Below are 27,643 nucleotides of genomic sequence, written 5' to 3' on the forward strand. Positions count from 1 at the left end.
GCCATCTCTACTATGCCCAGTCTCTGCCCTCCCAAATACGTGCAAATCCTGTCCCCCAGGATCCCCTCCAACAACTCGCTGACCACCAATGCCAAGTGCACCAGTCCATGGTTCCCCAGCCCCTCCCTACCATCTTTTAAATAGTGGCACCATATCAGCCAACTTCCAGTCCTCCAACAACTCACTGTGACTACTGATGATACAAACACTTCAGCGAGGGGCCTAGCAATCACTTCTGAGCTTCCTACAGAGTTCTAAAGTACACCTGATCTGTCCACTTCTGTGCACTAGCTAACTGAGCATATCCGTCTCATCACCTATTGCAACATCCAATTATTTCTCAAGTGATTTTCGGTTATTTCGTCTCCTTGGATCTATCTAGAGATTTCTTTAATGTATTGGTCACTCATTGTACAAAGAAAAAAAATCCCAATATCTACTTTGAAAGTACTTGCCAGTTTGAACCCGTAAGTGCTAGTTTCCAGTTGAAATTAAAAATGATTTACGTTTTATATATTATATGTGGAAGCAGCAAAAGTGTTGGCCTCTGGTCAAATCTCAAAAATTACAAAGCACTTGTCCCACTCAAGGGTACATAACTTGCTGAGTTTGCAAACAGTAGTTTAACTGCATCTGCTGACTGCTTCTTTAAATTCATTAGAGACAAAAAATACTGCAGATGCTGGAAGCCAAAGTAGACAGGTAGGAGCCTGGAAGAACACAGCAAGCCAGGCAGCATCAGAAGGTGCTGAAGTCGATATGTTGGATGTAAGACAGTCTTCAAGACTGGGAGTGGGAGGAGCTAGGGGAAGGTTGGTGAAGTGAGGATATGTGAAGAGAAGTAGAGGGTACAACCTGGTTGGTCAATGGGAAGAATGAATCCAGTTGGTGGCTGGGAGCAGTGAAGGGAGAGGGAGGGGCTGGGAACAGAGTCGGGGATGAAAGAGAGGTTATTTGAAATTGGAGAACTCAATGTTGAGTCCTCTGGGTTGTAGACTGCTCAGGCTGAAGATAAGGTGTTGATCCTCCAATCGGAGCTGTGGCTTGTTTTGGCAATGGAAGAAGCCAAAGATGGTCATGTCGGAAAGAGAGTGGCTGGGGAAATGAAATGGGTGGTGACTGGGAAATCCAGTCAGCCCCTGTGGACCCAGCTGTGATTCTTGGTGAGCTGTTCCCTGAGTTTACATTCAGTCTCCCCAATGTAGAGAAGATCACATCAGGAGCACCTGATGTAGTGAACTAGGTTGGAAAGAGGCAGGTGAACCTCTGTCTCACCTGGAAGGACTGTTTGGGGCCGTGGATGGAGGTGAGGGAGGTAGTGTCATTCTCTAAGTTTACGTTCGGTTTCCTTGTTGTAGAGAAGACCACATTGGGAGCACCTGATGCAGTAAACTAGGTTTGGAAGAGAGGCAGGTGAACCTCTGTAAGGACCGTTCCCTCCGACAATCCATGATTCACGCCATCCCAGGCACCTTCCCCTGCAACCAAAAAAGATGCAAAACCTGTCGGTACCCTCTCCCCCACCTCCATCCAGGTGAAACAGAGGTTCACCTGCCTCTCTTCCAAACCTAGTTTACTGCATCAGGTGCTCCCGATGTGGTCTTCCCTACATCGGGCAGACCGAATGTAAACTCAGGGAACGGCTCACCGAGCATCACAGCCGGGTCTGCAGGGGCCGACCGGTCATCACCCACTTCAATTTTCCACCAACCATTCCCTTAGTGACCTGACCATTTTTGGCCTCCTCCATTGCCAAAACTCCCCAGCCATTTGTCCCCAGTCATAAATACTCTCTCAACCATCCAACTAACCTGCACGCTAAATACCCACTGACTTACTAATCTTGTCACCTCATCACTCACTCATCCATTTCTCATTTACTCAGTAACCCATGCAAAGACTGGACCTTTAAACCTACCTGAACACAAGAGCTAGTGTTATTCATAGGGGACATGTCCTCTCTTCCCCAACACTCCATTACAGTTCCACAGTAAATGCTGCAATGTCCATTTCTGCTGCATTTGGAATGGAAGAGCAGGGAAGAAGTGGACTGCAGCATTTGTGTTGGGAAAATGGTCATGGGCAGTGGCAATGTGCAGAGAGAGCATGCCATTGACCAGGAGACGGGGACAAAAATTTTGAATATTTCCTTATCCGTCTGCAGCTTCTGGATGAAGCCTGATTTGTGAGATAGTGATAAACTAGAATTGCCTGGGACAAGAGGACCCAACATTCAGTGATTCCTGCTGCAGTATTCTTAGATTTTTGTCCTTCATAGATTAGTAAGGGAAATGCTGCATTGTAATGTAGATTGTTGAGCATGTTAGCAGTTTTCTCATGTTAAATTATTACAGGACTGTAAGTTCATCTCAGCATAATTCAGTTAATAATAAAATTCCTGGAATAATAATCTAGAATTGTTTTTGTTTGTTTTCAGTAGTCTCGTTGGGAATTTAAAATAGTTGGAATGGAGGTGTTCTTCCTGCAGAATATGGGAGGTAAGGCTCACCACCAGTGTCCCTGCTGACTGCATCTGCAGGAAGTGCACCCAACTCTAACTCCTCAAAAACCGCATTAGGGAACTGGAGTTGGAGCTGGATGAACTTCGGATCATTAGGAAGGCGGAGGGGGTAATTGAGAGGAGTTACAGGGAGACAATCTCACCTCAGGTAAAGAAGGAGGTAGATGGGTTACCATCAGGAGACGGAGAGGGAACAGGTAGGCAGCGCAGGGATCCCCTGTGGCGGTTCCTCTCAATAACAAGTATACCGTTTTGGATACAATTGGCGGGGACAACTTACCTGGGTAAACAATGGGGCACAGGTCTCTGGCACAGAGTCAGTCTTGTGGGAAGTCAGAAGGGAAAGGGGAAGAGGAGTAAAGCATTAGTCATTGGCAATCCATTGTTAGGGGGATAGATAGGAGGTTCTTTGGGAACGAGGGAGACTCATGGTTGGTGTGTTGCCTCCCAGGAGCCAGGGTCCGTGATATCTCTGATCTTGCTTTCTGGATCCTTGAGGGAGAGCAGCCCCAAGTCATGGTCCACATAGACACCAGTGATGTAGGTAGGAAGAGATATGGGGATTTAAGGCAGAAATTCAGGGAGGTAGAGAAGCTTTGAACGAGAACAAACTGAGTTGTTATCATCTGGCTTGTTGTCTGTGCCATGTGCTAATGAGATAAAGAAAAGGGAGAGAGAGGACAAGTATGGTGCAGGAGGAAGGGTTTTGGAATTCTGGATACTTGGGGCTCTTTTGGGGATAGGTGGAACCTCTACAAACAGGATGGTCTTCAACTGAACCAGAGGGGTACCAATATCCTGTGGGGAGGGTGATGGGGGGGGGGGGTCGTTTAAACTAATTCAGCAGGGGGTGGGAACCTAAATTGTAGTTCCAGTGTCCAGCAGGTTGAGAGTAGTGAGGTCAGAAATAAGGTTGCAAGATCACAAGAGGGCACTGGCAATGGTAAGGTCCTAGGGAGTATTGCTGAACAAAGAGACCTTGGAGTGCACATCCTTAGCTTCTTGAAAGTGTAGTCGCAGGTAGATAGGATAGTGAAGAAGGCGTTTGGTATGCTTTCCTTTATTGGTCAGAATATTGAGTACAGGAGTTGGGAGGTCATGTTGCGGCTGCACAGGACATCGATTAGGCCACTGTTGGAATATTGCATGCAATTCTGGTCTCCTTCCTATCAGAAAGATGTTGTGAAACTTGAAAGGGTTCAGAAAAGATTTACAAGGATGTTGCCAGGGTTGGAGGATTTGAGCTATAGAGAGAGGCTGAACAGGCTGGGGCTGTTTTGCCTGGAGCGTCAGAGGCTGAGGAGTGACCTTGTAGAGATTTACAAAATTATGAGGGGCATGGATAGGATAAATAGGTAAAGTCTTTTCACTGGGGTTGGGGAGTCCAGAACTAGAGGGCGTAGGTTTAGGGTGAGAGGGGAAAGATATAAAAGAGACCTAAGGGGCTATTTTTTCACGCAGAGTGTGGTACGTGTATGGAATGAGCTGCCAGAGGATGTGGTGGAGGCTGGTACAATTGCAACATTTAAGAGGCATCTGGATGGGTATATGAATTGGAAGGTTTTGGAGGGATATGGGCCACGTGCTGGCAGGTGGGGCTAGATTGGCTAGGGATATCTGGTCAGCGTGAACAGGTTGGACCGAAGGGTCTGTTTCCATGTTGTACATCTCTATGATTCTAAAGTGTGAAAATACATGAGTCCCCTGGGCCGGAAGGGATTTATCCAAGGATTGCAAAACCTTTGGCCTTGAACTTTATGTCATCACTGTCTACAGGAATAGTGTCAGAAGACTGGAGGACAGCAAATACTGTTCCTTTGTTCAAGGAGGGTCTCCTTCCTATCGGAAAGATGTTGTAAAACTTGAAAGGGTTCAGAAAAGATTTACAAGGATGTTGCTAGGGTTGGAGGATTTGAGCTATAGGGAGAGGTTAAATAGGCGAGGGCTGTTTTCCCTGGAGCATCGGAGGCTGAGGGGTGACCATATAGAGGTTTATTAAATCATGAGGGTCTTGGATAGAATAAATAGACAAAGTTTTTTCTCTGGGGTGGGGGAGTCCAGAATTAGAGGGCATAGGTTTAGGGTGAGAGGGAAAAGGTATAAAAGAGACCAAAGGAGCAACTTTTTCACACAGAGGGTGGCACGTGTATGGAATGAGCTGCAAGAGGACGTGGTAGAGGCTAGTAATATTGCAACATTTAAAAGGCATCTGTATGGGTATATGAATTGGAAGGGGTGGAGGGATATGGGCCAGGTGCTGGCAGGTGAGACTAGATTGGGTTGGGATAGCTGGTTGGCATGGACGAGTTGGACCGAAGGGTCTGTTTCCATGCTGTACATCTCTATGACTCTTTGACTGTATAAGGGAAGTAGAGACAACCCAGGTAATTATAGACCAGTGAGCCTTACTTTGGTTGTGGGTAAAGTGTTGGAAAAGGTAATAAGAAGTAGGATTTATAATCATCTAGAAAGAAATAAGTTGATGAGCATTAGTCAACGCGGTTTTGTGAAAGGTAGGACATGACTCACAAACCTTGTTGAATCCTTTGAAAAGGTGACCACACAGGTGGATGAGGGTAAAGTGGTTGATGTGGTGTATATGGATTTCAGTAAGGCATTTGATAAAGTTCCCCATGGTAGGCTATTGCACAAAATATGGAGGCATGGGATTGAGGGTGATTTAGCAGTTTGGATCAGAAACTAGCAAGCAGAAAGAAGACAGAGGGTGGTGATTGATGGGAAATGTTCATCCTGGAATTCAGTTATTGTGTTGTACCACAAGGATCTGTTTTGGGGTCACTGCTGTTTGTTAGTTTTATAAATGACCTGGATAAGGGTGTAGAAGGATAGGTTAGTAAATTTGCGGATGACACTAAGGTCGATAGAGTTGTGGATGATGGGAAGGATGTTGTGAGTTACAGAGGGCCTTAGATAAGTTGCAGAGATGGGCTGAGAGGTGGCAAATGGAGTTTAATGCAGAAAAGTGAGAGGCGATTCACTTTGGAAGAAGCAATAGGAATAAAGAGTACTGGACTAATAGTAAGATTCTTGGTAGTGTAGATGAGCAGAGAGATCTCAGTGTTCATGTAGACAGATCTTAAAATTTGCCACCCAGGTTGATAAGGTTGTTAAGAAGGCATACACTGTGCTAGCTTCTATTATTGGAGGGCTTAAGTTTCGGAGCCATGAGGTCATGCTGCAACTGTACAAGACTCTGGTACAGCCGCACTTGGAGTATTGCGTACAGTTCTGGCCACCGCAACATAGGAAGGGTGTTGAAGCTTTGGAAAGGGTTCAGAGATTTACTAAGATGTTGCCTGGTATAGAGAGTAGGTCCTATGAGGAAAGTGTGAGGGTCTTGAGGTAGTTTTCATTAGGGAGAAAAAGGTTGAGAGGTGACTTAACTGAGACATCTAAGGTAATCAGAGGTTAGATAGGGTGGACAGTGAGAGCCTTTATTCTCGGATGGTAATGAGTAGCACGAAGGGACATTGCTTTCAATTGAATGGTGATAGATACAGGACAGATGTCAGAGGTAGTTTTTTACTCAGACAGTAGTAGGGGTGTGGAACGGCCTGCCTGTAACAGTAGTAGACCCGCCAACTTTAAGGGCATTTAAATGGTCATTAGATAAACATATGGATGAAAATGGATTTGTGTTGGTTAGATGATTTTCACATTGGTTTCACAGGTCAATTTTATGTTCTATGTTCTAAAGTATGCACTTTAGCAAGGCAAACTGAGAGTTTCAAAACAGGCTTTAAAAAATTTAACAATAAAAATTTGTGATCATTGTAAAGCGCCAGCTGGTTCACTAATGTCTTTTAGGGAAGTAAAATTGCCACCTTCATCCTGTCTATTCTACTTTGATTAGATTAGATTCCCTGCAGTGTGGAAACAGGTCCTTCAGCCCATCAAGTCCACACTGACCCTCCGAAGAGTAATACACCCAGACCCATTCCCCTATGCTATATTTACCCCTGACTAATACACCTAACACTATGGTAAATTTAGCATGGCCAATTCACCTAACCTGCACATCTTTGGACTGTAGGAGGAAACCAGAGCACGCAGAGGAAACCCACACATGGGGAGAATGTGCAAATACCATAGACAGTCACGCAAAACAGGAATCGAACTCAGGTCCCTGGTGCTGTGAGGCAGCAATGCTAACTATTGAGCCACTGTGCTGCCCACAATTTGGATTCCAGGCCCACACTAAAGTGGTTAGCTTTTACCTGCTGCAGAAGAGGCCCAAAAAGACCCTCAGTTGAATCAAACTGCTCCTATCCATTGTCTTAATGGAATGAAGAATGGTGGGAAATGAATGTCATGCTCTCATTCTTAGAATGAATAATATCAATTCAAGATTGTTATAAATAAATGTCACAGCAGCCTGCAGAGGTGTAGCAGAACTTTAGTAGGAGCAGAAGTAGGTCATACAGCCCATACAGTCTGCTCTGTCATTCAATGAGATCATGCCTGATCTGATAATCCTAAACTCCAGTTTCCTGACTTTCACCATAACCTTTGATTCCCCTGTTTAAAAATCTCTGTCTCAGCCTCTGCTCCACAGAATTGATTTCTTCTCATCTCGACTTCACTTTCTCTTCCCATCTCCAGTTTCTTTTCACCACACATCATGAATCATCCTACATCCTCAGATACATGAAAGGTTTCTAGTTTCCTGGCTCTAATCATCTCCTTTTCACCTGTTCAGTCCTTTATTCCACACCAGAGTCTCTGAAACCACCTCCCTCTATTTCTTCTTTGAATTGAGGCTCAAACTGCCTTTCTATGGATTATTTGGAACATACTTTATTTCCATCCTACAAAGGCCTCCTCCCTCATTTCTTGTTGTCATATGATGATTACTTTAATGATCATTGGCCACTTCCTGCTCTTGACCTGAATTACAAGAATTTATCAACCTTCCTCTTACAATTTTTACTTGACTTTCATGGTCCATCTCTGACTTTTCTTCAACTTCCCTATTTCCATTTTTGGGCTGAGGTTGTCAACCAATATAGCCATTTACTCATAGTTCCCTTGATTACAGTCCTCAGAATCTGCTTCTTATATGGATTCTATTCCATTCTCTTGATTTCTCTGAAGATGATATTGTTTTTAACATGTCTTAGACTTTCCTCAACTACGATTGACCAGGTTCTCCAGCATGCCTGCTCTGTTTTCCCAATTCTCCATTCTTCTATTGACCTCAACTTGTAGCTGAACAGCTTCCACATTCAGCTGAGTGTTCTGAACCATTTCTCCCTCCTATAGCATGGGCTAACACCAAACATACATGTCCTCCCACCATCCCTGTTCAGCATTTCAAATAAACTGTTCCCTTCTACTATGCTTCAATCACCTGCAACATCCATGACACCTCTCTGTGGCCCAGACTTTCTGCGAGCTTAAATTTTCAATCTGCATCCCATTCCCACTCTGGCTACATTGCTCTAATGAAGCTCAAACAGAAGCTTGAGCAGCAGCATATCATTTTACAATGAAAAACTTTGTGCACTTCTGGATGCAACACTGACTTCTGAAATATAACCATTGCCCCAGTGTTTCCAGACAACTTGTGCTGACAAGATACTAGGTAGATCAATTGCTAGAATGTGGTGCAGAATAGCACTAATACTGCAGTTTCAGTCCCTCTGCTGGCTGAAGATGTTCTTTTGGCTGTGATATTATGAGATTATCCATAATTGGCATACCTCAGTCAAGAAGGTCACTGTTTTGTGGCAGCAGCTGAGAATGGTTATGCTGTTACTATTTGTAGCTCCTCTCAACATTTAAAAAAAAGTGCCACATAATTATTCCATTTTGTCTCACAAATTCATTTCTTTGGTTATTTCATTATTCCGACCTTCTAACATATCACAAAGTTTCCCTTTCCTTTTTTTCTACTCTTCCCAACTTGCTAAAAGCTTATTACCTCTCAGACTGTTCCCAGTTATGATGGAATGTCAATGATAGAAAATGTTGCCTCTGTTTCTCTTTTCACAGATGCTGTTTGACCTGCTGTGTATTTACAGTATTTTCTTCTTTCAATGATAATGAGTCCATTTAAATAAAATTGCAACTTACATCAAAGTTAAAAATCCACATTTGTTTTATGTGCACTTTGTACATGCTTGCACTAACCTTGGAATGGTACTCCTGTTCCAACCTTGAATCTGACGTTGCAACCTGTTTGTACTTGCTCATTTTCATTTTCATTTGGCGAGTCCTCTCTTCCACATCCATTGTACCTGTGGACAAAGCATCAAGTTAAACAATCAACCTGCAATTGTCAATTACTTTTGACTATTACAATCATTTCACTGGTACTGGTGAATGTGATGGATCAAAGCTCATTTTCAAGTCTAAAATTGGGATTTGGAATTGGACAAAACTATATTTTAAAACCAGTGGACTCAAAGATTTACTTTCAATCTATATGAATTTTGGTGGCGTTAATAATACATTATGAACAAGATAAATCACCAAAATGGCTTTGTCCCTTTAATAAAAATAATTTAGATCACACAGCTAAAGAAAGCCTCTGAAGGTATAAACTACAAATGGGCCACTGAATTGCCAGAGATACAGCAGAATGGAGGTTATGTCTATCGCGCCTCATTGGAAGATCATCCTAAACTTCAGTGGGAAAGCTCACTGAATTATTAAAGGAGAGGTGCCCTGCGTTGTCCCTTCAGTAGGGCAATACCTGCTACTCCATGGGCTTCAAGTTGACATAAGCTGGTTTGTCACAAGTCAGTTAAGTATGAAAAGTTAGTGCAAAAGGTTTTCCCTCATTAGCTTGCCAGTTTGCCAATGGACCTCTTTTTAATTGAATGCCAATTGAAAATCTAATTGTAGATTCTACTTACACCCAAAACAATACAAAGTAACCAAAAGCAGCATATAGACATGAATTTTGTAAGAATGCCCAGACTCCTGTCAGTCTCACTGTCCTTACCCACCTTCAAAGTAGGTTTTTTTATAATTCGGAGATGCCGGTGTTGGACTGGGGTGTACAAAGATAAGAATCACACAACACCAGGTTATAGTCCAACAGGTTTAATTGGAAGCACACTAGCTTTCGGAGCGAAGCTCCTTCACCAGGTGATTGTCACAATCACCTGATGAAGGAGCGTCGCTCCGAAAGCTAGTGTGCTTCCAATTAAATCTGTTGGACTATAACCTGGTTTTTTTATAGACATTGTGGTGGCAAAGGTATTCCTCTGGTGGTTTATTTTCTTGGAGTGAGAGAAATGAGTCAGGATGCTGCGAAATGAGATCTACTGTAAATTCCTCCTCCTTTTCTCCAACTACATTCTATTTCTGAAGCCAAATACCCCATGCAATAGCTGTGCTCCCACGTCGATGGAATATCAGTTTTAGAAACGTCTCTAACCTCAGACTTAGGAACTGTGTATACGTAAGTATGTAATTTTGTGAATTCAGGTTATTGCTGAACCAAGCTGTTTGCCAGTAGCTTTGCAAACAAAATCAACACATTACAACACTCACCATACTGCTGGGCAACAGAACTCAAAGCAATTGCTAAACTAAATTGTATGGCTCATTACGATCTTACTACCATTGCACTTAAAGAAATTAATCTTAATGGTGAATTATGGCATATATTATTTTAGGTTCAATAATTTTGTGTTCTGCTTCATATTTTGCCTTGTTCTGCAACAGACCACATGCTAATTTTAGGCAGAAAATCATGATATATTATTTAGAATGCATACAGTCAGAACTGAGGGAAACATTTATGTACACAAGAAAGGAAAGAGTCTAGAGATTTATGATTGAACTCAGTTATAGTTAATCCTTTAAAAAGTCATCTTAGGAAGGCTGTAGTGGTTTTGATGCTGAGGGCCCAGGATATGTTTGGACCCAAGGGCATGATTTTCCCTAGTCTAGATGTGGTGAGGATAATGGTAACAGGAGCAACTAATTGGTCCTGGAGAGATACTCATCTCCTGAGCAATTATGGACGAGAAGGTCTTTTGGGAACTTTCTTGACTGGTCAGTAATTAAGGTTATTGAGTGGTCAAGTAATGGCCCATTAAGGACATCAACTCATCACCAACCCGATTTTTTGTTTTCTCAGCAAGTAAGAAAAGTGGCTTGTTTCTGAACTGGGAAATCTGTCTACCAGATTGGGCTACGTTCTGGGACAAATGGGACAAAGATAGTACACAAGGGAATGGTCACAGAAAGCCAACATGTCCCTAGCCAACAACATTTGAACCATCTGTCTGTGCAACCCTGCTCTGTGAGAAGCAAAAGGAAAGATTCACCTTCATACCATTGGGTCACAGAAGACTTGGTCAATGCATTGAGTATAGGAGTTGGGAAGTCATGTTGCTGCCATGCAGGACATTGGTTAGGCCACTTTTAGAATGCTGCATTCAATTCAGGTCTCCCTGTTACAGGAAGGATGTTGTGAAACCTTAAGGGATTCAGAGACAATTTATAGGGATGTTGCCAGGATTGGAGGGTTTGGGCTTTGGGGAGAGACTGGATAGGCTGGGAATGTTTTCCCTAGAGAATCGGAGGCTAAGAGGTGACCTTACAGCAGTTTCTAAAATAATGAGGGGCTCGAATAGGGTAAATAGCCAAGATCTTTCCAAAACTAGTGGACATAGGTTTAAGGTGAGAGAGGAAAGATTTAAAAGGGACCTTTTCATGCAGAGGGTGGTGTGTGTATGGAATGAGCTGCCAGTGGAAGTGGTGGAGGCTGGCACAATTACAAAATTTAGAAGGCATTTGCATGGGTATATGAATATGAAGGGTTTAGAGGAATAGGGGCCAAATGCTGGCAAATGGGATTAAAATAGGATACCTGGTCAGCATGGATGAGTTGGACAGAAGAGTCTGTTTCTGTGCTGTACAGTGCTATGACTGGGCCTCAACCATGATATTTAGGACCCAGAATTTGCTAACCTCTAAATGACCGTCAGCTTCTGGTGAGCTGGAACTCAACTGTCAAGCCATGTGATTGACCAAGCAACTCGCTGGTCAGCTCTGAACAAGCTGATTGGAATCAATTTGGTAAGTTTCCTTGGTGGTGGGAGACCGCGAGTTAGTTATTACGGAACACCTGCCTCCAAATGTTGGCACTAAGTTAATAGTCATGGCCCTAAAATTCCTAGGGTCAGAGAGGGAAGAAATATAAATTTCTGTTGGGAGACCAGGAATTTTCCAGTGCAGCATCTAACATTACAAGGATGTATGTCTGTACAGAGATCCTACAGTTCTCCAGAAACTCCACGAATTATGCCTTCAGTCAGTCATACTGTAATGCTGTTGTATTTTACTGGATTGAAGTAATTGATCCCTGAATGAACCAATTACCACATACTTGCAGAGATAGGGCTGCCGTTTGGTGAATGGAAATATTGGCATAGTTCGTGTGGTGGAGTTGGAAACGGTGGATTTGGTTTCCTTATCTGAGAAAGGATGTTCTGGCTATGGGTGGGGGGAGTACAGCAAATTATTGCAAGGACTGATGTATGAAGATAGAGTGCATCAGTTAGGACTATATTCACTGGAGTTTAGAAGTATGAAAAGATATTTCATTTTTGTAAAAACTTTTAAAATTTTAACAGGACTAGTCAGGGTAAATGTAGGAAGGATACGGGGTCACAGTGTAAGGATAAAGGGTAGGCTATTTAGAACGGAGTCAAGAAGAAATTTCATCACTCAGACAGTCCTGTGTCTGTGGAATTCTCTACCAAAGAAAACAATTCAGACATAAACATTAATGTTTTCAAGAAGGAATTTGCGAAAGCGATCAAAGAGTATGGAGCAAAAATGGAAACTGGGTTGGATGATCAGCCAAAATCATACCGAATGGCTTCTGCTCCTACTTTTATGTTTCTATGTTATGAGGTAAGTAAACATTCATACGTATGTATCTGTAAAATTTAACTTCCACTTCCACGTTGGTCTTGGGGTCCATGCACATAGATCCCTCAAAGTTGCTAGGGTTGTTAAGAAGGCATATGGTGTTTTGGCTTTAATTAACGGGCATTGAGTTTAAGAGCCATGAGGTTTTGCTGCAACTCTGTAAAATCCTGGTTAGACTACACTTGGAATACTGTGTCCAGTTCTGGTCACCTCATTATGTAGATGCTTTAGAGAGGGCGTAGAGGAGATTTACCAGGGTGCTGCCTTTATTGGAGGGTTGAGCTAGGGTTTTTCATACTAGAGAGAAGGAAGAGACGTAACTTGATACGTACAAGATAATGAGAGGCATGGATAGAGTAGATAGACAGAGACGTTTCCCCAAGCAGAAATAGCTGTCACAAGGGGTCATAATTTTGAGGTGATTGGAGGAAGGTATAGGGGAGATGTCAGAGGTAGGTTCTTTATGCAGGTAGTGGTGGATGCATGAATGTACTGCCAATGGTGGTAATAGAGTCAAAAACATTAGGGACATTTAAGCAACTGCTGGACAAGCACATGGACGCAAACAAATTGAGGGATGTGTAGATTAGATTGATCAACAAAAAAGGTTCAAGGGGAAGTAAAACAGATAATGATCCAAAGACAATTTTTGGCACAGTACATACGAATTTGGATGTGAACGTAAGTGGTATAGTTAGTAATTTTGCAAATTACACCAAAATTGAAGGTGCATTGGACAGCAAAGAAGGTTACCTCAGAGTACAACGGGATCTTGATCAGATGGGCCAATGGACTGAGGAGTGGCAGATGGAGATTAATTTAGAATAATGTGAGAGGCTGCATTTTGGAAAAGCAAATCAGAGCATGACCTGTACGCTTAATGGTAAACTGCTGGGGAGTATTGCTGAACAAAGAGACCTTGGAGTGCAGGTTCACAGTTCCTTGAAAGTAGAGTCTTAGGTAGATCGGATAAAGGAGCAGGAATTTGGTATACTTTCCTTTATTGGTCAAAGCATTGAGCAAAGGAGTTGGGATTCTGAATTAGAGTGGTGCTGAAAAAGCACAGCAGTTCAGGCAGTATCCGAGGTATTCCTGATGAAGGGCATTTGCCTGAAACGTCGATTTTCCTGCTCCTCGGATGCTGTCTGAACTGCTGTGCTTTTCCAGCACCACTCTAATCCAGAATTTGTTGTCCAGCACTTGCAGTCATTGTTTTTACCTATAGGAGTTGGGAGATCATGCTGTGACTGTACAGGACATTGGTTAGGCCACTTTTGGAATATTGCATGCAATTCTGGTCTCCTTCCTATTGGAAGGATGTTATGAAATTTGAAAGTGTCCAGAAAAAAATGACAAGGATGTTGCCAGAGTTTGAGGATTTGAACTGTAGGGAGAGGCTGAATAGGCTAGGGCTGTTTTCCCTGGAGTGTCAGAGGCTGAGATGTGACTTTATAGAGGTTTATAAAATCATGAGGGGCACAGATAGGATAAATAGACAAGGTCTTTTCCCTGGGGTGGGGGAATCCAGAACTAGAGGGCTTAGGTTCAGGGCGAGAGGGGAAGATATAAAAGGAACCTAAGAGACAACTTTTTCACACAGAGGGTGGTGCATGTATAGAATGAGCTGCCAGAGGAAGTGGTGGAGGTTGGTAACAATTACTGCATTTAAAAGGCATCTGGATGAGCATATGAATAGGAAGGGGTGCTGGCAAATGGTACTAGGTTAGGTTAGTATATCTGGTCAGCATGGATGAGTTGGATCAAGGGTTTGTTTCCATACTATACACCTCTATATGAAAGATAGTGAATGTTGTGTATCTACAAATAATGTCTCACTATTAGGGGAGATGATGGCTTAGTGGTATTATCACTGGACTGTTAATCCAGATACCCAGGTAATGTTCTGGGGACAGGGACTCAAATCCCATGAAAGCAGATGGTAGAATTTGAATTCAATGAAAATCTGGAATTAAGAGTCTAAATGATGATCATGAATTAATTGCTGGAAAAACTCATCTGATTCATTAATGCCCTTTCAGGAAGGAAACTGACATTCTCCTCTGGTCTGACCCAAAGCAGAGTGGCTGACTCCTAACTGTTCTCTAGGCAATTAGAGGAGGCCAATAAATGCTTAGCTTATTCTACCATCTGCTTTCGTGGGATTTGAGTCCCTGTACCCAAAACATTACCTGAATGAATACAAAATGCTATCCTCTAACATGCATTGATCCTCCTCCTTTATTATACACAGGTACTATAACTACCTATTGGAATCCCACTGGAAATCCAATATTTGATATTAATGGATGAAAGAACTTCCCAGTAGTCAAACTCCAATGTTCCAAAGCTTTGAAACCTCTCAACAAGTCCAACAATTTCCTGTGTTTCTACTGGGTCAACATACTCGGTTTCAGCTAATATTAGAATATTTGACTAAAAGTATTCAACTGAATTGGGCTATACAATTATTGGTTATCACTGAACAGAGCATAGTTTAACATTTGAATCCCTTAATACAGGTCGTCCAGCTTGTGGCATCAAACCCCAGCAATATGGTTCCTAAAAAGCATAGAATTCACATCAGTTTGAATTAATGTTTGTATTCAGTTGTTCCAATCCTGTAGCTTGAAATTTTGGGTAAAGCTGATCTGTTCATATAGTTGACAAATTTACAAATTAATGGACATGAAAGTAAACTTGAATGACCTCCTGAATGTTCATAATATGCACTTACATGGTGCACAAAGAAAACAGCTTAGACAGCATACTCTAGTATAAATATTTGCTTTCCTGCAATTGAGCTACTCTTAAATAATACAAATATACATGTACAAGGAACTTAAACAGCAAAGCCTGTTCAATTTATTTTCTTTCACTCATTTGCTAAAGAAAATGTTGCAAAACTGTTCCATCTGTTGGATTACAGCGTTGTTTGATTATATCATATTTCATCATAGAGATCAAATATCGACACCATGTCCAAGCAAATAGGTTAAAATCAAACTGAAGATGATTCCATGCAATGATAAGCAAAAAACGCTAGATACTGGAAATCTAAAAGAAAAACATAAAACGTTGTAAAATTTGGCATGTCCTGTCACCTTCATGAAGAGATTTGAATCCTTTCCAAACCTGGCATGGGCCTTTTGTCCATTTTACATGCTCGATAGTAGCACTGTCAACTTATGTCATCTCAATATATATTACCTGACTTGCTGAGTGTACCCAGCATGTTCTATTTTTGCTCCAGATGATAATATTAGCTCCACAAGGTATATTTTGCATTTTATAACTTAATGCTACTGGAGTTGAAACAGCATTGTGAGGAATGTAAAATCCTTTCAGGGAATCATCAGCAAAGCTACTCTGTAATACCTATTTAATTAGTACATGATATTCTGAGTAAACTGTGAACAATATAATTCTTTGTCAATATGCTGTATACACACACTGAAAACAGCTGGTGGGATTCACTCAGTACTGCTCAGTTTTGGCCATATCTAACTGATAACTTTGCTGCTAGTGGGCTGTTAGATATAATGTCAAACCTTCACTGTACGACTTCTGTTGATGCTTATAACTTAGTCCTTGATCAATTTACATTTATCTCAAAAAAAAGGCAAGGTGGAGATTGGAATTTATAATTAGGAACAAATTTTTCAATTAGATGGGCTAAGTAGGTAGTATCCTATTACATCTTTCTTACAGCAGGATTTAGTATCTGAAAACTCTTTTACTCATATTCCTTTTGAAAGATACCTCATTATCCTAAAATACTGGAATTTAGCACAAGGGGAAAAATAAACATTGATAGTTTTGTTTCAAGTGGTCACATAAATTTGAGCAACATGCTAACTGCTCAGTCTGGAACTCTGTAAAAAAAACATCTTTTTACCAATGTTGAAGGCTCTATATCTGAAATGTACCTTTATATCCAGAGCTTACATAAACAGACTTTATAACTTGATTATCACAGCTTACATCTTGTTAAAGTTGATACTGTTTCCCAAACACTCTACCTTTAGATCTCAAACAACTAATCCATTGGTTTGACATATCTCTGCCACTGCCAGTAGACTTGGCTTTTCTTGATTATACAACTGTTGCTGCTTACTACTACTGCTGATCATAAGAATCCACAGGCCAATTGGCATATCATTGTTGTAACTCATCCAGAAGTGCATGACAAGCTTACAATTTCAGTTTGTTCTGAACATACCAAAGGCTGTTACAACTGCATTGCACTGTTTGGAGCAAAATCTTTGCCCATTCTGATTTGGGGCGGCACGGTGGTTCAGTGGTTAGCGGGTCCCAGGTTCAGTTCCAGCCTCGGGTGACTGTGTGGAGTTTGCACATTCTCCCTGTGTCTGCGTGGGTTTCCTCTGGGTGCTCTGGTTTCCTCCCACAGTCCAAAGATGTGCAGATCTGGTGAATTGGCCATGCTAAACTGTCCATAGTACTAGGTGCATTGGTCAGAGGGAAATGAGCCTGGGTGGGTTGCTCTTCGGAGGGTCGGTGGGCCGAAGGGCATGTTTCCACACTGTAAGGAATCTAATCTAATCTAATCAAAGTCACATACATGGACAAGATTGTGCACTGGGAAGGGGAAAGAGTACATAGTAAGAATGGGTATACCCATAAGGCCATAAAATGTAGAAGCAGAAATAGGCCATTCACTCCATGAAGTTTGCTCTGTCTTTCAATGATATCCTGGTTGATTTATAATCTTCAACTCCACACTACTGCCTTTTACCCCTAATTCTTGATTTCCTTAATGAGTAAAATTCTGTCTGCCTCAGCCCTAAATATACATAATGTCATACCCTGGACAGCCATCTGTGATATAGAATCCCACAGCTATGCAACCTTCACTGCAGACTGGTACAAAAGGTGAAGTCACATGATATTGGGGTGAGCTGGCAAGAACTGGCACAAGTCATAGGAAACAGAGTAGCAATGGAAGGATGCTTTTCGGAATGGAGGGTTGTGATTAGTGGTTTTCCACCATGATCAGTGCCAGGGACCTGTGCTCTTCACAATTTACATAAATAATTTGGAAGAAAATATGGTTGGTCTAATTAGTAAGTTTGTGCAAGATACAAAGATTGATGGAATTGTGGACAGTGAGGAGGATTGCCAGGGTATATAGATTAGTTGGAGGCATGGGCAGAAAATGGCAGATGAAGTTTAATCCTGATAAGTGTGAGGTGATGCATTTTGGAAGGTCAAGTACAGGTTATTATACAGCAAATGTCTGAACCCTTAAGAGTACTGATATGCACAAGGATCCAGGAGTGCCCACCCACAGATCACTGAAGGTGGCAGTGCAGGTGAATAAGATAGTAAAAAAGACCTAAGCATGCTTGCCTTCATTGGAAGGGGAACCGAGTAGAAGGATAAACAAGTTATGCTGCAGCTTTATAGAACTTTAATTAGACCATACTTGGAATACAACTTACAGTTCTGGTCACCCCATTACCAGAAGGATGTAGATGTTTTGGAGAGGGTACAGAAAAGATTGACCAGGATGCTGTTTGTTGAGGGGGAGTTTAGCTATAGGATATAGAACATTAAGAAAGCTTGGATAGACTGGGCTTGTTTTCATTGAAACACAGGATGTTGAGTGATGACCTGATAGAAGTTTATAAAATTGTGCATGGCATGGATAGAGTGGAACGTGGCTTTTTTCCAGGTGGGGGGGTCAATTACTAGGGGACAGAGGGTCAAGGTGTGGGGAGCAGGGTGGGGGCTTATAAGAGATTTGTGAGGCAACTTTTTCACACAAAGTGTGGAGAGTACCTGGAACATGCTTCCAGAGGTGGTGGTGGAAACAGACAAAGCAGCATTCAGGAAGTAGATGGAGACATGAATAGGAAGGGAATAGAGGGATATGTATCTCGTAAGCGAAGACAGTTTTAGTGTGGAAGGGCAAAATCTGTCGACACAGGCTTGGAGAGCTGAAGGGTCTGTTCCTGTGCTGTATTGTTTTATGCTTTCAGAAAAGAAATTCCTCCTTATCTCTATCTTAAACATGTGACCCTTTATTCTGAGATTATGCCCACTTGTCCTAGTCTCTCCCATAACAGAAACAACCTTCCCACATCTACTCTGTCAATTCGCCTAAATGTTTTGTATGATTGAATAAGGTTTCCTTTCATTCTTCCAAATTTCAAATATAGGCCCAATTGACACAACATCTCTTCATTAGACAATCCCTCCAGACCTGGTTATGAGGTACCTATTTAGAACTTCCAGTTAGATATAAATCTCTACAAAAATCTAGGATCAAGATCTGGTTCCCAGAGGGGAAATAGGCGAACACTTCCTATGTTTCATTCTGTTCCATTTCTGTGTTCTTCCCCCAAACAGCATTGTTTCTAGTAAACCATCGCATACATCTGAGATGCATTTCTAATGGTATGAATCCCCACCAGAGGCATGGAGATGTGGTATCCACCTTTGACCTGCATATCTTGTAGAAGCAGGGTCAGGGACCAAGGCTCACACTGGGAATGAGATCAGTACTTTTCACTAAAACTTTTGGATGTTTTGGGTGATCAATTTTTTTAAAGCCATTTTTTAACTGAGTGCATGAACAATATACATTTCACAATATTTGTCCATGTATGCAATAACACATCACATGCCCATGGAGTATGACAGAATTCTGTAGAATGTATTACAGAATTGTAGGAGGATCATGGGCATTTTGGTCAGAGGAGTTGAAACATGTTCTGCTATCAAAGGCTAACTGAGAAGGTGGTAATATATTTGCTTTCAAATGCTTTCAAAGAATGGAAACGTGCAACAGTTCCAGCAGCATCTGCATCAAGAAATGCAGAGACAAAGACACTGATGTTCTCCAAGTCTGGCCAACTTGGCAGTTCTTCAAAAGTGACACAATTTCAGGATACCTGTTTCAATTTCAACTTCCAGCAATTCCAGTTGGCACAGTAATGGACACAGGCAGTTATCAAATATGCAGCACTCTTGCCCTTGCAGTAGCAGGCAATCTAAAACTCTGCCACAGGTTGTGTAGGCACTGCAGAGCTGGCTCGCGTGGCAATTAAATAAACCTAGCTTCGGCAATGGCAGATGGTTATGTGGAGATGCTGGAAGCCTTGATAAAGATGTTCCCTCTTCCAATTAGGAACTTTAGTCTATACATCAGGGTACCTATGGATCAGGTCAGGAGGAGTGCCATGAGATTTCATAGCAGATGATAGGACATCACAACACACACAAAATTCTGTCCAGAAACTGTTTCTCCCTACAGATTCCTTCAGACCAGTTGTGTATTTTTAACACTGCTTTTATTGGTGGGTTGGAATGGCCTGTTTTTGTAGTGTAACATTCTACACACTGAGAAGCTATAAGCATAGTGACAACACCAGAAATGTTTTCAAACAGCACTAAACAAAGTATTTGCAAGGTATGAACTCCAATATAGAAAGGTTTTCGGAGTAATTAGTGATATTTTATAGTTTACAAAGTAAAACAAGTGGCAAAAATGTGAGGTTGGAAAAAATAAATCTGAGGTTCTTTTAATTAAGATTAAATATTGTATTGAGCATCATCTAATCTTTGTTTATTTTCAAGTGTTTTATTAATATGATTATTCCAGGATTTTAAAACAAAAACTTGAGGAAATTTCTTTAACATTTTAAAGGAGTGACATACAAATACTGCTTCTTTTGTACCAACTTTGTTCAAATAGAATGCTAAGAGTCTAGGATCCATTAAGCTGACTCCTGTGTTTGGGCACTAAAATATAACTTATTGGACCTGGCTGAAGACTCACTGGACTGAACTTTTTTTTAAAAAATGCAAGCTGCATTTAATTTTTTGGAGGATTTCTCACTGTGAGCCCTAGTGAGACTTATCGCTGTAACTTAAGTGGGCTGCACGGTGGCACAGTGGTTAGCACTGCTGCCTCACAGCGCCGGAGACCCGGGTTCAATTCCCGCCTCAGGCGACTGACTGTGTGGAGTTTGCACGTTCTCCCCGTGTCTGCGTGGGTTTCCTCCGGGTGCTCCGGTTTCCTCCCACACTCCAAAAAATGTGCCGGTCAGGTGAATTGGCTAAGCTAAATTGCCCGTAATGTTAGGTAGGGGTAGATGTAGATGTAGGGGTAGGGGTATGGGTGGGTTACGCTTCGGCGGGGCGGTGTGGACTTGTTGGGCCGAAGGGCCTGTTTCCACACTGTAAGTAATCTAATCTAATCTAATCTTACCAAACTCACTTCATTAACTTCCCAGTCCTTGGTGTCCCTCACATCCAATTCCATCCTCCAACTTACCATGCACTATTCCCAGAACAACTCATCAGTTACTGGATATCTGCTGAAAGATCAGCATCTCTTGTGTCCTTGCCATCTAAAAAAGACCGCTGTGAACCCAGACACAAGTTACCAAACTGGTGTTGCCCCTCATCACTCACAAAGCCATGCTGCATTTGGCACATTATCGTAGTCACTGTTTAACCACCAGATCACAGAGTTTCCCTCCTCAGCTACATTCCATTTGAACCACCATTTCCAGATCACTGCTACTCCAGTGCACAGCATAAACCTGAATCTTGTCATTGCCCAGTCAGGACAGATCACATACAGGCATATTGTTAACAATTCCAAACATGAGCTTTTATTTAGTCATCAAAAATGAACACAAACAAATCAATACAAATGGAGGCTGTAGTTCAGACCCACAATAACAACCAAATGACGGCATCATTATTAATGTCTATTTTATAACCATAATGGCTTCTTGATTCCAGTTACCATCTCCTGGAACCGGATGTCAATGATGAGCTGTCTGGCATGCAGCACCTGATGCAGCTAAGCATGCACAAAGAGAGCTTCTTACTCCCCAGTGCACTCAACATCCTCCTCAAAAGATTGCTCCAATTCCCCAGTTCCTCAGCATCCAGCACAGTACCTCTTTGCTTGCTCTAGTTGTGCAGAGCACAGCCCACCAGGATGATAAATCACACTCTGTCTGGATATACTTTATTATACTTATCCTTTATTTTCCTAGTTTAAACTATGAAAGACTTTAATGTAAACTATTACTTATTTCTTTATTTTTCTACTATTCTATGAAGTAATGCTTAACTTTATAACTCATGTTTCTCTTACTACTTTGTACCTAGGTTTTATTGTACCTAGGTATCTTAGTACCTAAAGGCGCCATGTGCAGTGACATTATACACTTTTTATTGCACTCCTATATTTGAGTACACATCACAACAAAATCTAAAAATCTAAATCTAAATCTACTGGGGGACCATTCCCCACACCAGTACAAACAGCAAACTCACATCTTCAGCTGCTCCATCAGTACAAGTGTCATGATGTCATGAACCATGGTGGTAGTGGATAGCCCTTGTCCACCAGTCAGCAGCTTTGTAAGGAATCTGGACCCTCAAACACACCATGTACATGAGAATGCTCCAAGATGTAGGAGTTATGACAGCTGCTAGGGTAGCAGACGCACATCTCCAGGAAGTAGTAATGATCACCTTCTTGCTGATGAATTCTGCAGTGTTGTGATATGGCTCTCTCAGTGCTGCACATGAACAGTTGATAGAACTATAGAACCCCTACAGTGTGGAAACAGGTCCTTCGGCCCAACAAGTCCACACCAACCCTATGAAGGTTAACCCACCCAGACCCATTACCTAATGCTATTACTCTATATTTACCCCGATTGGTGCACCTAACCCACACAGGAGAAAGTGAGGACTGCAGATGCTGGAGATCAGAGTTGAGAGTGTGGTGCTAGAAAAGCACAGCAGGTCAGGCAATATAAGCCCTTGTCGATTCTCCTGCTCCTCGTATGCTGTCTGACCTGCTGTGCTTTTCCAGCACCACACTCGAACTGAACCCACACATCCCTGAACACTTTGGGCAATTTAGCATGGCCAATTCACCCAACCTGCACATCTTTGGATTGTGGAAGGAAACCAGAGCACCCGGAGGAAACCCATGCAAAAACGGGGAGAATGTGCAAACTGCATATAGACAGTCACCCAAGGCAATTGAACCGGGGTCTCTGGTGCTGTGAGGCAGCAGTGCTAACCACTGAGCTACCATGCTACAGGCTAGCATCCTGCAACTGGGGGAACCCAGCTATGTTCCTGAATCATATTGCCAGGGCTTATTATGGGGAAACTAAAGGAACCAGTGTGACCAATGTCATTTGTCACTCCTGATGCATTGTGGTGCAATCTGAGAGATCTGACATAAGTCATTTGTTGCTGGAAGAAGCCAGTTATATAGGAGTTCAAAGCAGCTGTAACCTTCACAGTCACTGGGAGAGGATGGCCTCCCAATCCTGCAGACCTCGGATCCTGCACCAGTATCTGGTACTGTTGCATCAACGTCCTGGGATATAGAGTCCGCAATAAAACTATGTCTCATGTATCCCTGGAAAAGGAACTGGGAGTCAGAAAATTTTGCAGTTTTCCAATAACAAGAGCCATGTCTCCATCACTTATTCTGTTCCACCCTCAGCATGGGCTCCAGTTTGTCAAAGGTGGGTGTGCCAGCTGACTGGCCAAAACATTCTATCAACAGGAAAGATTTGCTGCATTCCAAACCCCTTTCCATTTCCAGACCCACATCAATCATTCAACTCTGCCTCCCACAGGGATAACCTCAAGTTATATGAATGAAGAGGGAACAGCACTACAACATAGCAAGGCATAGTAACCATCTCCCTCATGTTTTTGCCCATTCAACATCCTCAAATTCAGCAGACATGCTTTCCCAATCGAACTGACACGGATTCTGTCCGCCCTGGGTGCTGTCCTAGTCATTTTCCAATTGCATCTAGTGTCTAGAGAACAACAAGTGATAGCAGGGAATATAGAGTTCACAGTCAGCATTGGGCTGCGCCTGATCATCAGTAACTTCCACCTTGCCCAAAAGGGCCTCCAAGTCTACATTTACTTCACACTACATCAAAAGGCCATTACTACCTACTTTGCCCTGCTTTGCGCCCCCTCCCCCAAACAATGTGGAGACCCACCACATTGAACTTTGTCTTTAACTATCCTCTCTGGCACCTGAACCCTGACATTACACACCTACTCTGCCCTCTATGCTCCCTATGTAGAGACCTCAGAGTGGTCAATCTGAAAATGCAATAGGTAGATGAAGGTGAGGGGGTGATGCTGATAGATCGGAGTGGAGGGTGGAGTTGGTAGGTGGGAACGAAGATGGACAGGTAGGACAATTCAAGAGGGCAGTTGGAGGGTTGGATCTGGGTTAATTTGGTGGGAGGGGGGATGAAGAAACAGGTGAAATTGACATTGATTCCATGTGGTTGGAGGGTCCCAAGGCAGACGATTCCCTCATCTCCCCTCCTGGCCACCTTATCCCAGATCCAACCCTTCAACTTGGCACCGCCCTCTTGAACTGTCCTACCTGTCCATCTTCCTTCCCATTTATCCATTCTACCCTCCAGTCTGACCAACTACCATCACCCCCCTCCATTTTTATCCACCTATCGCATTCCCAGCTACCTTCCTCCCAGCCTCACTTCCCTCCCATTTATCTTTCAGTCCCCCATGCTTCTGATGAAGAGCTTACACTCGAAATCTCGACTCTCCTGCTCCTCAGATGCTGCCTGACTAGCAGTGCTTTTCCTACTGACAAGCAGCCTGTCGGTGCGTCTACACAAAAGAGCATATTAATACTGATAGCCTTTAGACTCTGGCTGAAACACCAATTCACTAATTGGAACAGCATGGCAAGGCAAGGTCAGGTATGGATGTAGATAGGTGCTAAGTGAGTGAGCACTACGAGAGCATGTGAGTAGCACTGAGGTGCAGCCTGGTTTAATGTGTGAATTAGGTTCCTGTCCCGTGCAGAAAGTCTCCTTGCTGCCGAGCAACATGGAGGGTCATCGCAGTCAGTGGTGAGCTAAAATATCCATTCTAAGATTCATGCCAAGAATTCTTGAGGTCTATTGTGTTTGGTAAGATAGAAAGCTGAATATTAAAGAGTTGAGTTGTGGCACTAATAAGAATTCACCAAGGCACAATCCCCCTTAATTGGCAACTCACCACTCAGCGGAAGTACAAAAGATGTAGCAAGATGCTCCCAATGTTGAGATGGGCCTTGCTGGACAGTTCATTCGATTTTGCCAGAAAAACATTGCCTTAGCTCATGTTGCTCAGATGTCTATAAGATGCTGCCTGTTGATCCCACTTTCTGTAGATTGACAAGTCTGCCACAGGGACAAGGCAGCAGCATTTAGCAATGTGTAAACCTGGGAGACTATTCAGACATGGTGCTCTGAAGTCCCAATTGAAATAAATGTTTAAGTAAATTTGAATTATGCAGTTTAGAAAAGTAAGAGGTAATTTGACTGAAACATACAAGATCCTGAGCTGTTTCGACAGAGTGGATGTGGAACAATCTGGAATGAAAGATCATTGTTTCAAAGTAAGAGTCACCCATTTAAGACAGAGATGAGAATAATTTTTCTCACAAGAGGGCTGAATGTGTCTTTGGAATGCTCTTCCTCCAAAGGTGGAGGAAACAGTGTCCTTGTGTATTTTTTAGGCAAAGGTGAATGGATTCTTGGTAAGGGGTGAAAGGTTATTGAGGGTACTATGGAGTAATCAGATGAGCCATCATGTTATTGAATGGTGGACCAGACTTGCGCGGCTGAGTAGTCTACACCTGTTCCTAATTCATTTCTTAAATTAAATATAAAGTCATTTTGATGCCCAGTTTGAAGTTCAGAATGCATTCCATCAGTAAAATACTATGGGTGTACAAATGATTTAAACACACAGCTGGCAATCCAGATCATCCTACCTGATTCCCAGATCTCTGCTTCGGCATCATTTTCCTCTAAACATCAAAACGTCAAAAAGGTGAGGGGAGAAAGAATAAAGAATGTACATGGAATGTTGCTACATAAATTAAAATAATAAATAAAATTTGTATCTAAGTGATGAACAGGATAAGCATGGCACAAAGCATTGTAATAAGGGTCGATGCTAGCATCAGGGAACAACGACCCTATGAAAAATTAACCAAACAGACTATTTTCCTGCAGCAATATTTCTCTAATTTTATTATTAATCTTTGAAATCTGTGGTACCAGTTAGCTCAGTTGGCTGAAAGATATATTTGTTGGATCATGTTAAAGCCAAATGCATGGGCTTTAATCTTTATTTGGTTAAAGTAAACTCTGGGCTCGCCCCTCATTTTACCCATAATAAAAGCATAATGGCACTTTTCAGTGGTCAGCAAAAGGAGCTGCCTTCAGAAGGGGAATCCAAGAAAAAGACAACATTATTTCAATTATGTCTTCTGCTATAATTTTGCTTCCAAGTAACTTTCTGCCATACTTATGCTGTGTAATGTTAAACAGAAAGTGAAAGAATACTAGATCAAAAAGATGTTCTGGGAAGTTTTTGACTAAGCACCTTTCTTTCTTTAAAACATATTGTGTTTGAAAGAGAAAAGGGAAGCATACAGGGAAAAGAAAACACACAATAAAGAACAGAGGTAAAGAGTCCACTCAGATGAACACAGCAGACAATAGAAAATAAGGAATTGAAGAGACAGACCTGAGTTCCTCCTTTTGGGTGATTCCAGTTCTTCTGTGATCACAAAATGGCAAGACATAGACAAAGAAGATGAGCGTGAGTGGATGTTTTCAGATGATGAAACCGATTGATGGAAACAGACTTAATTAGATTAGAAGTGACATTCAGCAGATTGTCAACTTTCAGGAAACAGGCATCAGTTATACCTGTTACAGCAAGTAGGCAGGAAGGCCAAAAGGATTAAGAGATAGTTTGACTCGCAAGCTAGGAACCCGTTAGTATGACATTTTTTTGTGGATGCTAGAGACAGCATCATGTCTTCTAATGCAAATAATAAGTCAGAAATACTGCTAAAATGGAGGAAGTAAAATAGTAAATACACAAGGACAATAATTCATACCCCGTAGATATTTCCTTTTAGCTTAATTCATAAAGAGTTCTGATATGACTTTTAATTTGCTAAGTATTTCAAATTCAGTCAATGAAAGGAAGCTTCACAAAATTATTGAAGTACAAAAGTTTCAGTTAGATTTGTTTACATTTTTATTCAAGATAATTGATTTAAAAAAAAAATGTGTAAGTTCCATGCTTGGAATTGACAACACTTGGATACCACTTCAAACTGAACATTCAGTGCATTTTTGTTCAGGATTGAAATTTGAGCCAAGTTTTGAGCTCAGTTTTGATTCATGACTTTGACTTTCGTGTAGCTTTATTAATCTCAAAGAACTGATAAAAGTGCTGAAAAATAGCATCAAGGAAAAATAATCTAATCAATAATGTCTAAACGTTGCAATGGAACAAACAAAAACTATTAGAGATGTAATTGATATCTATGTATTATCACCAAAAAGTATTTGGTTTCATATGGTGCACATTCAGGATGCTTATTATTCCAGTCTTACAAGATCTGTTAAAATTAAGCTGTGCATCTAGGCGAGGCCATCCCTTCACTAGATGATACCCAGGAACAAACATTTCATTACCCAAAAATTGATCTTTGATTTCTTGAAGCAGTACAAGATTCTGAGAATCATATAAATGCAGGCTAAATGATGATTATATCCAGCTCACAATTATATAATTATCTTCTCACAGTTTATTGTTTTTTTTCAAAATAACATTAATAATTGCAAAAAAATTAAAATAAATTACTGCAGATACTGGAATCTGAAACTAAAAGAGAAAATGCTGGAAAATCTCAGCAGGTCTGGCAGCATTTGTAAGGAGAGAAAAGAGCTGACGTTTCGAGTCTAACTGACCCTTTTCAAAGCTTTGACAAAGGGTCAGTTAGACTCAAAACGTCAGCTGTTTTCTCTCTTTACAGATGCTGCCAGACCTGCTGAGATTAATAATTGCAAATCTGATTTGAGTATTTGTTTAATACAACCATGCTATGGCAATGACTCTCCTTGATAACTTTCATCAAAAATTGATCAGACTTTAAATTGTAAAGAAACAAATTAAAGAAATGCCATTAACAGACAGAAATAATTTTGCACTGTTAATGCCTCAGAACAACTTGAAGCACTGAAAGTGAATTTTCATTTTAGGGATTTGTAATGTAATTGTAATTGTAATGTAATTGAAAACTGAATCACGTCTAATCCAACAGAATTCCAGTGATCCAGACAG

At 41.7% G+C, this 27,643-nt stretch overlaps 1 protein-coding gene across 9 annotated transcripts in view; it reads right to left on the reverse strand.

The window, feature by feature from the left end:
• The window catches only part of rims2a (regulating synaptic membrane exocytosis 2a), a 1,169,411-nt gene that overhangs the window by 255,065 nt on the left and 886,703 nt on the right, over window positions 1–27,643 (reverse strand). For 4 of the 9 annotated variants that reach the window (XM_072570609.1, XM_072570610.1, XM_072570614.1 and 1 more), the window contains 3 exons: window positions 26,030–26,062; window positions 25,269–25,304; window positions 8,675–8,781 (listed from right to left, as the gene is read on the reverse strand). In XM_072570609.1, the coding sequence (XP_072426710.1) occupies window positions 8,675–8,781; window positions 25,269–25,304; window positions 26,030–26,062 (176 nt within the window). The remainder of the gene's footprint in view (window positions 1–8,674; window positions 8,782–25,268; window positions 25,305–26,029; window positions 26,063–27,643) is intronic. The other 5 variants (XM_072570612.1, XM_072570611.1, XM_072570613.1 and 2 more) reach the window with 2 other exon arrangements.

Source organism: Chiloscyllium punctatum, chromosome 5, assembly GCF_047496795.1.
Source record: "Chiloscyllium punctatum isolate Juve2018m chromosome 5, sChiPun1.3, whole genome shotgun sequence".
In the NCBI taxonomy this organism is placed as follows: Eukaryota; Metazoa; Chordata; class Chondrichthyes; order Orectolobiformes; family Hemiscylliidae; genus Chiloscyllium; species Chiloscyllium punctatum.